This window comes from Salmo salar, chromosome 01 (assembly GCF_965601325.2).
Source record: "Salmo salar chromosome 01, fSalSal1, whole genome shotgun sequence".
Lineage (NCBI taxonomy): Eukaryota > Metazoa > Chordata > Actinopteri > Salmoniformes > Salmonidae > Salmo > Salmo salar.
The window spans coordinates 170,562,922-170,574,987 of NC_138291.1; the positions used below are offsets into that span (position 1 = coordinate 170,562,922).

A 12,066-nucleotide genomic window follows, 5' to 3' on the forward strand; every position below is an offset into this window, starting at 1 on the left:
TTGAACTAGGTAAGTCAGTTAAGAACAAATTCTTATTTACAATGACGGCCTACTAGGGAGCAGTGGTTGAACTGCCTTGTTCAGGAGCAGAATGACAGATTTTTACCTTGTCAGCTCGGGGATTCGATCCAGCACTAGGCTACCTAGGTTACCTACCTGCCGCCCCAGGATACTAAGCTACCTGATGCTGCAGATACTCAACTTGTCCAAATAAGGCCAGTTTTATTACTTCTTTAATCAGAACTACAGTTTTCAGCTGTGCTAACATAATTGCAAAAGGGTTTTCTAATGATCAATTAGCATTTTAAAATTATAAACTTGGATTAGCTAACACAACGTGCCATTGGAACACAGGAGTGATGGTTGCTGATAATGGGCCTCTGTACGCCTATGTAGATATTCCATAAAAAAATCAGCCGTTTCCAGCTACAATAGTAATTTACAACATTAACAACGTCTACACTGTATTTCTGATCAACTTGATGTTGATCACTCGAGTATCTTACCTAGTTATTTTCAGATGATCTCATTTTACAATCAGTTTGTCTCCCCTCTTCTCCCTCCTCTCCCTCACAATTCTTCAATTCCTCCTCTTCCCTCCCCTTTTTCTCCTTCCCTCTCCCTCCTCCCCTCTCCCTTCCCCCTTCACCCCTTTCCTGTCTGTCTATCTGTCTACCTCTCCATTTGTTTGTCAATCAGCCTCTTGTATATCTCTCTGTCTTTCTGTGCCAATCTGTTTGTCTCCTCCATGTTCTGTTTGACTGTTACAGCATACCGTTAATTTGAGAGGACTGTTAAAAAAGGAAGGACAAAAGGAAAATGCTGTTTGTTTTTTATCCAGACATTCGGCAGCTCACTCAAAAGTCTTGAGAATCTCTGGTTAAAAAGTAAAGTAAAACTGGATTCATGGAGAGCAGCTCAGTCCAGGATTTTGTGTATCTCTTTTCTTAAAACAGACAAAGAAAAGATACTGGTGGTTCATGGCATGTTTTAAGTGCCTGTGTTTAATAAAACAAAATGTTAATTTAGCATTGTTTTCATCAATTATTCCACTGAACAATCAGATAAACATAGTGTTATTGTATATCTAAAATAATTAGCTAAACAAAAGCTGATAGAACGTTTTACTGTTGTTAATGCAATTTCCCTTTGATTCAAATAGGGAAACACTGACTGACTAGTAAAAAAGAAAATACTGGTAGACTATCTGTTTGTGTAATATGTGCATTACCCTATTAACAATATTTTAATTTATTTTTACCTTTATTTTACCAGCATGTCATACTGAGACCAAATTCTCTTTTACAGATGAGCCCTGAGTACTAATTTACTTTCAGATATACAGAAAATACAATACATTCCCAATCATGGCATACAATGCACATACAGCCATTAGATCGAAGGTCAGCTTCACATTTCCCCCTCTAACGGGGAAATCGGGTTTGTGGATGGGTAAGATGGCCCTAGAGCTGTACGTAATGGGCAACTTTGATATGGAGAGTGTATAGCCATAGTTGCAATAATAAAGCCTATAAAGGAGACAGAAGTTCCACTAGGGACCAATTCCAAATCAACTTTTAGCCCTTAAACCCTATGTGTAAATTTGGCAGGTACAGACAGTACGCTGCTTATCACTGCAAAGTGGGGGGTTCTACTTAGCTATTTGGAATTGTTTTAAGAAGGTCATATCAAGGATCATTTTGCTATTTGATTTTGAATTTTAAGACCCCTTGAAGTATAACAAAAATATATGAAACAATTATTTGATGAAAAATGATTTTTGTCCTTACTGCTATTAGCCCATACAAATGCATTGAATAACAGATTCACTACATGGAACAACTGATAGTCCCCCCCCAAAAAATTTAAAGGAAGTTTGTTCTGAAGTGTCTGTCCTATATCAGGTAACACTATTATTTTTATTTTTATTTACATGTATTTAACCCTTTATTTTTGGCACAAAACAGTCCATATATTCTTCCATAAATGTTTTCAATGGGTACCGGGGGACCTTCACACTAGTCTTGTGCGACATGTGGGCGCCCTAGCGCAAAACAACCGACGTACAGTACCAGTCAAAAGTCTGGGCACACCTACTCATTCAAGGGTTTTTCTTCATTTTTATTATTTTCTACATTGTAGAATAATAGTGAAGACATCAAAAACAATCAAATAACCAAAAAAGTGTTAAATAAATCAAAATGTATTTTATATTTGAGATTCGTTAAAGTAGCCACCCTTTGTCTTGATGACAGCTTTGCACACTCTTGGCATTCTCTCTACCAGCTTCATGAGGTAGTCACCTGGAATGCATTTCAATAAACAGGTGTGCCTTATTAAAAGTTAATTTGTGGAATTTATTTCCTTCTTAATGCATTTGAGCCAATCAATTGTGTTGTGAAAAGGTAGAAGATAGGTTTATTTGGTAAAAGACCAAGTCCATATTATGGCAAGAATAGTTCAAATAAGCAAAGAGAAACGACATTCCATCATTACTTTAAGATATGAAGGTCAGTAAATGTAGAAAATTTCAAGAACTTTGAAAGTTTCTTCAAGTGCAGTTGCAAAAACTATCAAGCACTATAATGAAACTGGCGCTCATGAGGACCGCCATAGGAAAGGAAGACCCAGAGTTACCTCTGCTACAGAGGATAAGTTAATTAGAGATACCAGCCTCTATTTGACCGAGAAGGAGAGTGATGAAGAGCTGCATGAGATGACCTGGTCTCCACAATCACCTGACCTAAAACCAATTGAGATTGTTTGGCCTGAGTTGGACCGCTGAGTAAAGGAAAAGCAGCCAACAAGTGCTCAACATATGTGGGAACTCCTTCAAGACTGTTGGAAAAGTATTCCAGGTGAAGCTGGTTGAGAGAATGCCAAGAGTGTGCAAAGCTGTCATCAAGGCAAAGTGTGGCTACTTTGATGAATCTAAAAAATAAAATATATTTTTGTTTAATAATAGCTTTAGCTTTATTTGTGACCTATGTACAAATTAGAATCGTTTGATAGCAGAGCATAAGAGAGTTGCCACATCAATGTTACACTGAGTTAACTAGTTATTGTTAATGTTATATTCCAATGTTATTTAATGTTTTTAGTTATATTCCATTCCAATATTATATTCCAATTATTTAATTTTTTAATGAATTAAAAACAACTATTGAAAAGAACTTTAGTTCTCGGTTTTCAAGATTTTATTAACTAATCCACAACACACATCGCTGTTGTTTTTTATTGCCAGTAGAGGGTAGTATTTCCATTGCCTCCAAAGATCCAGGATTGGGTATGTGCAAAATTACTTTCTACAATACAGGCTGTTCTATTGTGGTTGTATTCTATGATTTCGTTCATGAAAATTCTGAAAACATCTGCCATAATCTATAAAACCTGGCATAAATTACCCGGATTTACTAGATTTATAAAAGTGGTATGCATGGTGCTTGTATCATATGAACATTTGTGTTTGATTACTCTGTGATCTCTCCCACCCCTTCCTTCCCCTGTCAATCCCGCCACATCCCACCTGCGAGACCCCAGGCTTCCGACATACAGTGTTTCCTGTTCCTCCGTCAGGGTCGTGCTAACACTCACAGCTCTCTGCGAGGCCACGCTACACCTGGGCCTTCCTGTCTGCTCTCACAGCCAATGTACACTCTGACAACGCAGCGCAAGACACTGGAAAATCCATTACTTACACACAATTCTACACATTATACCAACTCACACACCCACAAAGGATTCCAGCTGTACAATCCCACCCTTCTCCTTCCTCTTGTACTTTCTTTTCCTGAATTGCATGCCCCTGGCCTGCTAACAGCTTATAACATTCTTACCATTTTTTTTTATAAAGTTGATCATAATGAGGATAATAGTGCAATTTATTCATATGTATAGTGTTTTTCCAGGTCCCAAGGGCACAGAGAGGTCAGCATTAATGCATCACATTGATCATTGACATGAAAGTCAGTTGCAAATGTAAGACTTTCTACCTCAATATTGACAACATGAGTCTTGAACAAAGAAGGGAATGCCACCCTCGTATATATATAAAAAAACGAATCTGGTTTCTGTAAAAACATAAGTGCCTCTTCTCACAACACTTTAAGGTTAGACTAAGGTTTCCTGGTAAATATTTAATTTATTCATAGCAGTAGTGAATACCACCAAGATTTCTACGACCACTGCTACAATATTTTGTTGTTGTTGTTGCTCTTGTAGTATGGGTGGGTAGTACCATGCTAGTAATTGCAGCAGTGGTTGTGGAAATCATGGTGGTATTAGTGTCATGCAGTAGTAGTGGCAGCAGTAGAAGTAATCATCCTTGGCATCACGGCTGACATCAAGTATGCATCGGCATGGTGTGGGGAGGTCAGTGTGGATAGTTAGTCACAGAGCGCGGGGGAGAGTGGCGGGTCTGAGAAACAAGGATACAGTGTGTGGTATTTGTGAGACGGCTGCAATGTTTGCCATGTGAAACTGGGCCTGGACGCTGTGTACTAACCTACAGGAACTTGAACCGAGGCCTTAACCCTAGTCCACAGTTCCACAGCAAATAACACTGTCAGGTGGGTCTCTCCGTCCCACTAGTCTCTTATTGAAACCTTCCCCTGTCTTTCCCTCAGTCAGCTTCAGGGTGTTCCACCTGGCTCTCTTCTGGGTCTCATTATAAAAATCTGATTCACTGATTTGTGATTGACAATGGGGACTGTATCATATTTGTCCACAAATATCTAGTAATGATATCTATACAAAATAATACATTTTAGATTGTAGAGTAATCAAAACAAATCACAGACTAGGTGTGTGGGTGTGTGTACTGGTAAACAGAAAAGTGGGAAACAAATTATGGGTACAAAATATCACGTACATTTTGTTTTTGTAGAAATACATATATTTTCATGGCGTTTGTAATTTTTTTTACAAGAGGCACTTTCATTATAAGACATTTATTGAATATATTAATAAAAATAAAGTGATATAAATTAACATATTACATTCTCGGTCCACTATTGTTTATATTCTGTGCACCTCGAAAAAGGAGGTAATATCCAAAACATGTCACTCCATCGTTAAGTGAAGTCTGTACAGATAGAGACGATACGAAACAGACATATATACCTAATGACAAACAAATCAACATTGCCTAACTGTACAAAGTATAGTAAATACATATTTACAAGTCATCACTACAATAATTAAACATGAATAACTTACAAAGGTCCATTTAAAACCTCCGTGTCTATAACAATGATGATTCATATTTCAGAGTGTAAACCATGAACACCTGTGCATTTATATTCTTGCCCATCAAATTTGATAGGAGGTCCACTGACAGAGATCATTTGTAGAATGCACACAATCGCCAACAGATCTGTCACTTACTGAACACAAGCAAAACAGACAAGTGAAAAGGGCAGTAAGGCTATAAAGACGTTTGTCAGAAGGGATGCTACGCAAATGTCTCTGTGAGATTGCCTGTCTGATATTCAGTCTAACCTTTCTCATTGGGTAGTTATAAGTACAGTCCCACAGAGTACAATTCACCATTACAAACTACAGTAACACAGAAGCACCCCCAACTGTCTTTTAAATTCAGTCAGTCAGTCCATCACTGAAGTTATACGGAGGTGCTGATTTTTGGGTGTGAGTGAAGACCAAACCAAATCCATTGGATTATGGGGGGAGTTACCACCAGTGAGAGAATGAGAGAAAGTGTTGGGTACACAATTAGGCAGCTGTAAGAGTAAAACAGTTCACTACATCGCATCAGTGTCCTTCCCCCAGCTGATGGAGCCTTCCATCAGCTGGGGGAAGGCAGACTGGAGACAGGGCAAGTGGGAGTCCTGGGATAAAGGAACACAGACTGGAGACAGGGCAGGGGGGAGTCCTGGGGTAAAGGAACACAGACTGGAGACAGGGCAGGGGGGGAGTCCTGGGGTAAAGGAACACAGACTGGAGACAGGGCAAGGGGGAGTCCTGGGGTAAAGGAACACAGACTGGAGACAGGGCAAGTGGGAGTCCTGGGATAAAGGAACACAGACTGGAGACAGGGTAAGGGGGAGTCCTGGAGTAAAGGAACACAGACTGGAGACTGGGTAAGGGGGAGTCCTGGAGTAAAGGAACACAGACTGGAGACAGGGCAGGGGGGAGTCCTGGGGTAAAGGAACACAGACTGGAGACAGGGCAAGGGGGAGTCCTGGGGTAAAGGAACACAGACTGGAGACAGGGCAAGTGGGAGTCCTGGGATAAAGGAACACAGACTGGAGACAGGGTAAGGGGGAGTCCTGGAGTAAAGGAACACAGACTGGAGACTGGGTAAGGGGGAGTCCTGGAGTAAAGGAACACAGACTGGAGACAGGGCAGGGGGGAGTCCTGGGGTAAAGGAACACAGACTGGAGACAGGGCAAGGGGGAGTCCTGGGGTAAAGGAACACAGACTGGAGACAGGGCAAGGGGGAGTCCTGGGGTAAAGGAACACAGACTGGAGACAGGGCAGGGGGGAGTCCTGGGGTAAAGGAACACAGACTGGAGACTGGGTAAGGGGGAGTCCTGGAGTAAAGGAACACAGACTTGGGTAAAGAGGCTACGGCAGCAATAAACCCTGGGGTTAGGGAACAGGAAACGTTTTTGGAATGAGGGAAGGAGACAGTGAGATTAGGGCAAATGTGAACCCTGGAGTCGAGGGCCAGAGTCAGGTCAAGGGCATGTTCTTGTTGCGAGAAATGCTAGTGTTTAGGCATGGGGCTCAGTGGGTGAAGGTATGGATGTCATTAGGCAGACTGAGGGAGCCCGGGGAGGCAAGCCCTTGACTTTGGCAGCTCTGGCTACAGCGGCAACGCTGGATCCACATGACGCTACGGGTAAAGTCCTGCCTGTCTCCGGGACAGCGGAAGTGAAGGTTCACTGTGCGCGTCAGAGAAGGAGTGCAGCAGCTGCCGTCGGCACACAAGCCACAGGAACGAGGACGATACTGGCGCGCTGTAGAGCAGCCGGTGAACTTGATCCGGACAGGTTTGCGAGGACGTATTGTGCGTTGGCACTTCTTCCCTTTCTGTAAGAGAAATGGGGCCACAGGTCAAAATACATACACCCTGACAGCACAGGAGGTAGGTGGGACCTTAATTGTGGAGGATGGGCTCGTGGTAATGGCTGGAGCGGAATTAGTGGAATGGTATCAAATACATGGTTTCTATTTCATTAGCTCCGTTCCAGCCATTATTATGAGCTGTCCTCCCCTCAGCAGCCTCCACTGCTTGACAGGAGGATAGCTGTGAATTATACATGGTACAATTCCATAACTAGTCTAGTGGTCAATTTATAGTAGTGTAATTCCCATTTGATGATCCTGGACCATTGTGTTTCTTGTCATTGAAAAAGTGTGCCCACACGTAGTCCATGTTCTTACCTTGGGAGAAGGGGTGAGAGCCAGATCACACTGCCGGATCTGGCACAGTCGTGTCTCTCTGGCCAACCGACACTCAGCGTTGCTACTGGTTACTCGGCTGGACACGCCCATCCCACACGTGGCTGAGCAAGGCGACCAATCAGTGGTTTGCAGGAAGCAGGTTGAGGGAAGTAAGGCATGGGACTGGGGGGAGGAGATCCACTCTGTAAGAAGAGAGGGCCAAACATGGAGCCATGAGGAACACCATTCTCCTCTGACTGATACAAAACATTACAAATGTATATTTCATAACAAAAAGAGAGTATCATTAAGTACCTTGATATGACGCTCCAGCACTTGAGTCCCAGGGGGTGGGAGCCATGAGCAGCTCATTGCTGGCAAGATCAGGGTGCTGGGGTGGGGAAGGAGGTGGAGCGTGGTCAGCCTCTCTGGAGTCCTCCTTGATATGGTTGTCATCGTCACAAAGCCACTCCTCGCAGCAGCGTCCTGGTAGCCTGGCCAGCCGGGGCCGAGAGCAGGGCCAACCTGGTAGTGGTACCTGGTGTGGGCACAGGGGCATGCAGCCCACCACGCCGTCCATACAGCTGCACTGGTGCTGGCAGCTGGGCTGGAAGTCCTCCCCGTGTTGGTAGACCCGACCGTTCAGCTCACAGGGACGACCCATGGCCTCAGCTGGGACAGGAGCAATGCATTTTTGTACAATCATTGTCGCTTTTGTGTATATCATTATATTCATTAGAGTTAGCATTGTCGATAATATTATCAGTGCCAATCAGAAGGTGGATAGGAAATGTCAATCATAGCATAAGTATGTCCAGTCCCACCCTAGGCCATTTTGATGTCCATGCCCTTACCTCGACACAGTCCTGTCTCCGGGTCTCCTCCAGACCCTAGGTGGCAGTGCAGGCCCTTGATGTGGTCACAGGGCTGGCTAGGGCTGCAGTCCTGGTTGTACTGCCTGGCACACACCTTACAGCAGCCGCAGGAGTCTGTCACCCAGCTGACGCCCGGTGGGCATGAGGGCGGTGAGGTGGGGCACGAGCACTGCCGCGGGCATCCACCCTGCACCTGGGAAACACAGCGAGAGGATTGAGAGTTAGTGTGTATATGTGGGGGTGGGTCACTGCAGGGCACAGGAGAAGGGCACAGGGGAAGGGCATCCCTTTGGTGTTGGAAGCCCCCACAGAAGAGGGATTGTACAATGCTTGAGTAAATATCTGGAGGAGAAAAAATGGTGGAATCAAGTGTATACCTAGAATAAGGTTCCCCAAAGATCTAAAGTCCTCTTGGTTATCCACAAGCAAAAACTCTTACTGGTATTTCAGATACGTTCATTTACAGTATGCAGGTCAAATACCAGCTAACACTCAGCAGAAATTCCTCTCCAAATTCTCTGATTGTGTACCCAAATATCCTAATAATTAAACTGTGATTGTACAAAGGAATTTGATTTAGAACAATGCTTTCATTCAAACCGGCACCCTGTTCTAATCTTGTTAGGACACATTTATGCTTCTACCTTTCTAAGCATGATTGTTACACATCAGCCTGGAGCGACACAGACTAGATCATCAAGCTCAAAAGTATCCAACAAGCCCTAAATTCAAATGTATCTATGGAAATGAGTTTATTAATTTGTTCAAAGATCCCTGTCTCATTATTTCAGTCAATAGATGGACAATTTAATATGCATAATTTGAAATGAATTTGACCACAATATATACTTGCAATTTCTCAATTTGAATATTAAAGATGACATTGTATCATTTTGAAGAGCTTATGGTGAAGTATGTAGAACCCGATGATGTAAAGACACTCATTTGAATGGAGAGTGGTAAAAGCACACATATGAAACACTTTAAAAAGTACTTACCAGCATGACAGTGCAAGATAGAAACACCACTGAGGAGATGCTTGCTTGTCGCATCATTGTCCACAAAAAAAACGTGATTTTCATGGGTTCGGGAAAAAAAATTAATACAAAGTTTTCCCAATATGTCAGCTAGACTCTTCACTCTCAGGGCTAGCAGTGTCGAAAGACGCACTGATCAAACCAATGTGAAGAAGAGGAGCTGTTCACTACTTTCAAATGATATCTTCCTGTATCTTCTCATCTATCCGAAGGAGTTGTGGGTGAGCCTGTCTGGTTTTGTGTTTTCTAAGGAGAAAATTCAAGTCCAACTTGATCCGTTTCTATGGAGATGGAAGTAGTCAGCACAGCTCAGCTCAACTCAGGCTCTTCGCAACTTCATTAAGAGATTTTCACAGTGGCTCCCCCTTTTATAGAGGCCAGACGTCCCTGTGTGACATCATCACAAACCCTCTCTCAGATGCTAGAGAGGGCAAAGGGGGGCAGGGAGACGAGGACAGACGGAGAGACAGAGGGGGCAGGGAGGGAGATTAGGACAGACAGACAGACAGACAGACAGACAGACAGACAGACAGACAGACAGACAGACAGACAGACGGGAGCAGGGAGGAAGACGAGGGCAGACAGACAGAGGGGAACAGGGAGGGAGACGAGGGCAGACAGACAGACAGACAGGCAGACAGACAGACAGAGGGGAACAGGGAGGGAGACGAGGGCAGGCAGGCAGACAGAGGGGAACAGGGAGGGAGACGAGGGCAGACAGACAGACAGAGGGGAACAGGGAGGGAGACGAGGGCAGACAGACAGACAGACAGGCAGACAGACAGACAGAGGGGAACAGGGAGGGAGACGAGGGCAGGCAGGCAGGCAGGCAGGCAGACAGACAGACAGACAGACAGACAGACAGACAGACAGACAGACAGACAGACAGACAGACAGACAGACAGACAGAGAGAGACAGACAGACAGAGGGGGTCAGGGAGGGAGACGAGGGCAGACAGACAGACAGACAGAGGGGGGAGGGAGGTAGATGAGGACAGACAGACAGAGGGAGGGGTATAGGAGGGCAGACACAGACAGACAGACAGAGGGAGGGAGGGAGGGAGGGGTATAGGAGGACAGACAGACAGACAGACAGACAGACAGACAGACAGACAGACAGACAGACAGACAGACAGACAGACAGACAGACAGACAGACAGACAGACAGACAGACAGACGGACGGACGGACGGACGGACGGACGGACGGACGGACAGACGGACGGACGGAGGGACGGAGGGAGGGAGGGGTATAGGAGGACAGTCAGACAGACAGAGGGAGGGAGGGGTATAGGAGGACAGCCAGACAGACAGAGGGAGGGGTATAGGAGGACAGACAGACAGACAGAGGGAGGGGTATAGGAGGACAGTCAGACAGACAGAGGGAGGGAGGGGTATAGGAGGGCAGCCAGACAGACAGAGGGAGGGAGGGGTATAGGAGGACAGACAGACAGACAGACAGAGGGAGGGAGCGGTATAGGAGGACAGACAGACAGACAGAGGGAGGGAGCGGTATAGGAGGACAGCCAGACAGACAGAGGGAGGGGTATAGGAGGACAGACAGACAGACAGAGGGAGGGGTATAGGAGGACAGACAGACAGACAGACAGACAGACAGACAGACAGACAGACAGACAGACAGACAGACAGACAGACAGACAGACAGACAGACAGACAGACAGACAGAGGGAGGGAGGGAGGGAGGGGTATAGGAGGACAGTCAGACAGACAGAGGGAGGGAGGGGTATAGGAGGACAGGCAGACAGACAGAGGGAGGGAGGTGTATAGGAGGACAGGCAGACTGAGGACTTGGACAAATGAAATCAGAGGATGTGAAAAGAGCAAGGTGTAGTAAAGCAACAGGAAAAAGGCCATATTGAGATGATGGTATCCAAAAGGGTTCTATCTGGAACCAAAAAGAGTTCTTCTATTTACATTTTAGTCTTTTAGCTTACAGTAGTGAGTGAATACATTTTCATTAAAAACGATGTCAAACCAGTCCACAGTGGGAATGGAACCTGCAACCCTGGTGTTGCTCTACCAACTGAGCCACACAGAACCCACATCCCTGGTGTTGCTCTACCAACTGAGCCACACAGAACCCACAACCCTGGTGTTGCTCTACCAGCTCTACCAACTATCAATGGTTACAATGACTTTGGAAATGAGGAAAGGAAGCCAAGTATGTTCTGTATGTACACTGACACACAGCTATGCCCCCCCCCCCACACACACACACACGTTGCAGGAAACAAAGATTCCCTGGCCTTAAAGTCTGCTTGTTTACACAGGGCCAAAAGAACATCTCCATTGTCAAACCTGCGGGGACGTTACCTAAAAACGGCAAAAAAAAGTGTTTATGTTTGACTTTAGCAGGAAGTCCTAGCGTCAGTCAGAGCTTGGGTAGTCGCTGTTATGAAACACAGGAAATGTAATTTAGCACATCTCAGTCAGGAGAGCTGCTGAAAGGCAAGGTTGGTTCCTCTGACTAATGCCTCTCACCGTGGATGCAGACAGTCTGTCAGACTGGGCCCTCTCTCCAACAAACCACCGGGACATCACACACACATGGTACATATCTCCAGCTTGGGCCAGTGACACGCTCGGCCTGGGATCAAGCCTCAAAATATGAGAGCGGGGTCCTCGCGCTCAGCGAGAGTGAGAGGGAGAAGTTATGTTAGAAAAAAGGATGATAAATGTGTTGTGGTGTACATGACAAAATGAGGTCACAGTGGAAGCTAGTTGAGTG

At 45.0% G+C, this 12,066-nt stretch overlaps 1 protein-coding gene across 1 annotated transcript; it reads right to left on the minus strand.

Annotated features, from left to right (window-relative positions):
• Window positions 1–4,933: 4,933 nt before the first annotated feature.
• Window positions 4,934–9,649, minus strand: ccn1l1 (cellular communication network factor 1, like 1). The gene is made up of 5 exons (XM_014142530.3): window positions 9,281–9,649; window positions 8,262–8,475; window positions 7,723–8,079; window positions 7,408–7,610; window positions 4,934–7,053 (listed from the first exon to the last, which is right to left on the minus strand). The coding sequence occupies exons 1-5, from the start codon at window positions 9,362–9,364 to the stop codon at window positions 6,748–6,750; spliced, it is 1,164 nt and encodes a 387-aa protein (XP_013998005.1). The 5' UTR covers window positions 9,365–9,649; the 3' UTR covers window positions 4,934–6,747.
• Window positions 9,650–12,066: the final 2,417 nt, after the last annotated feature.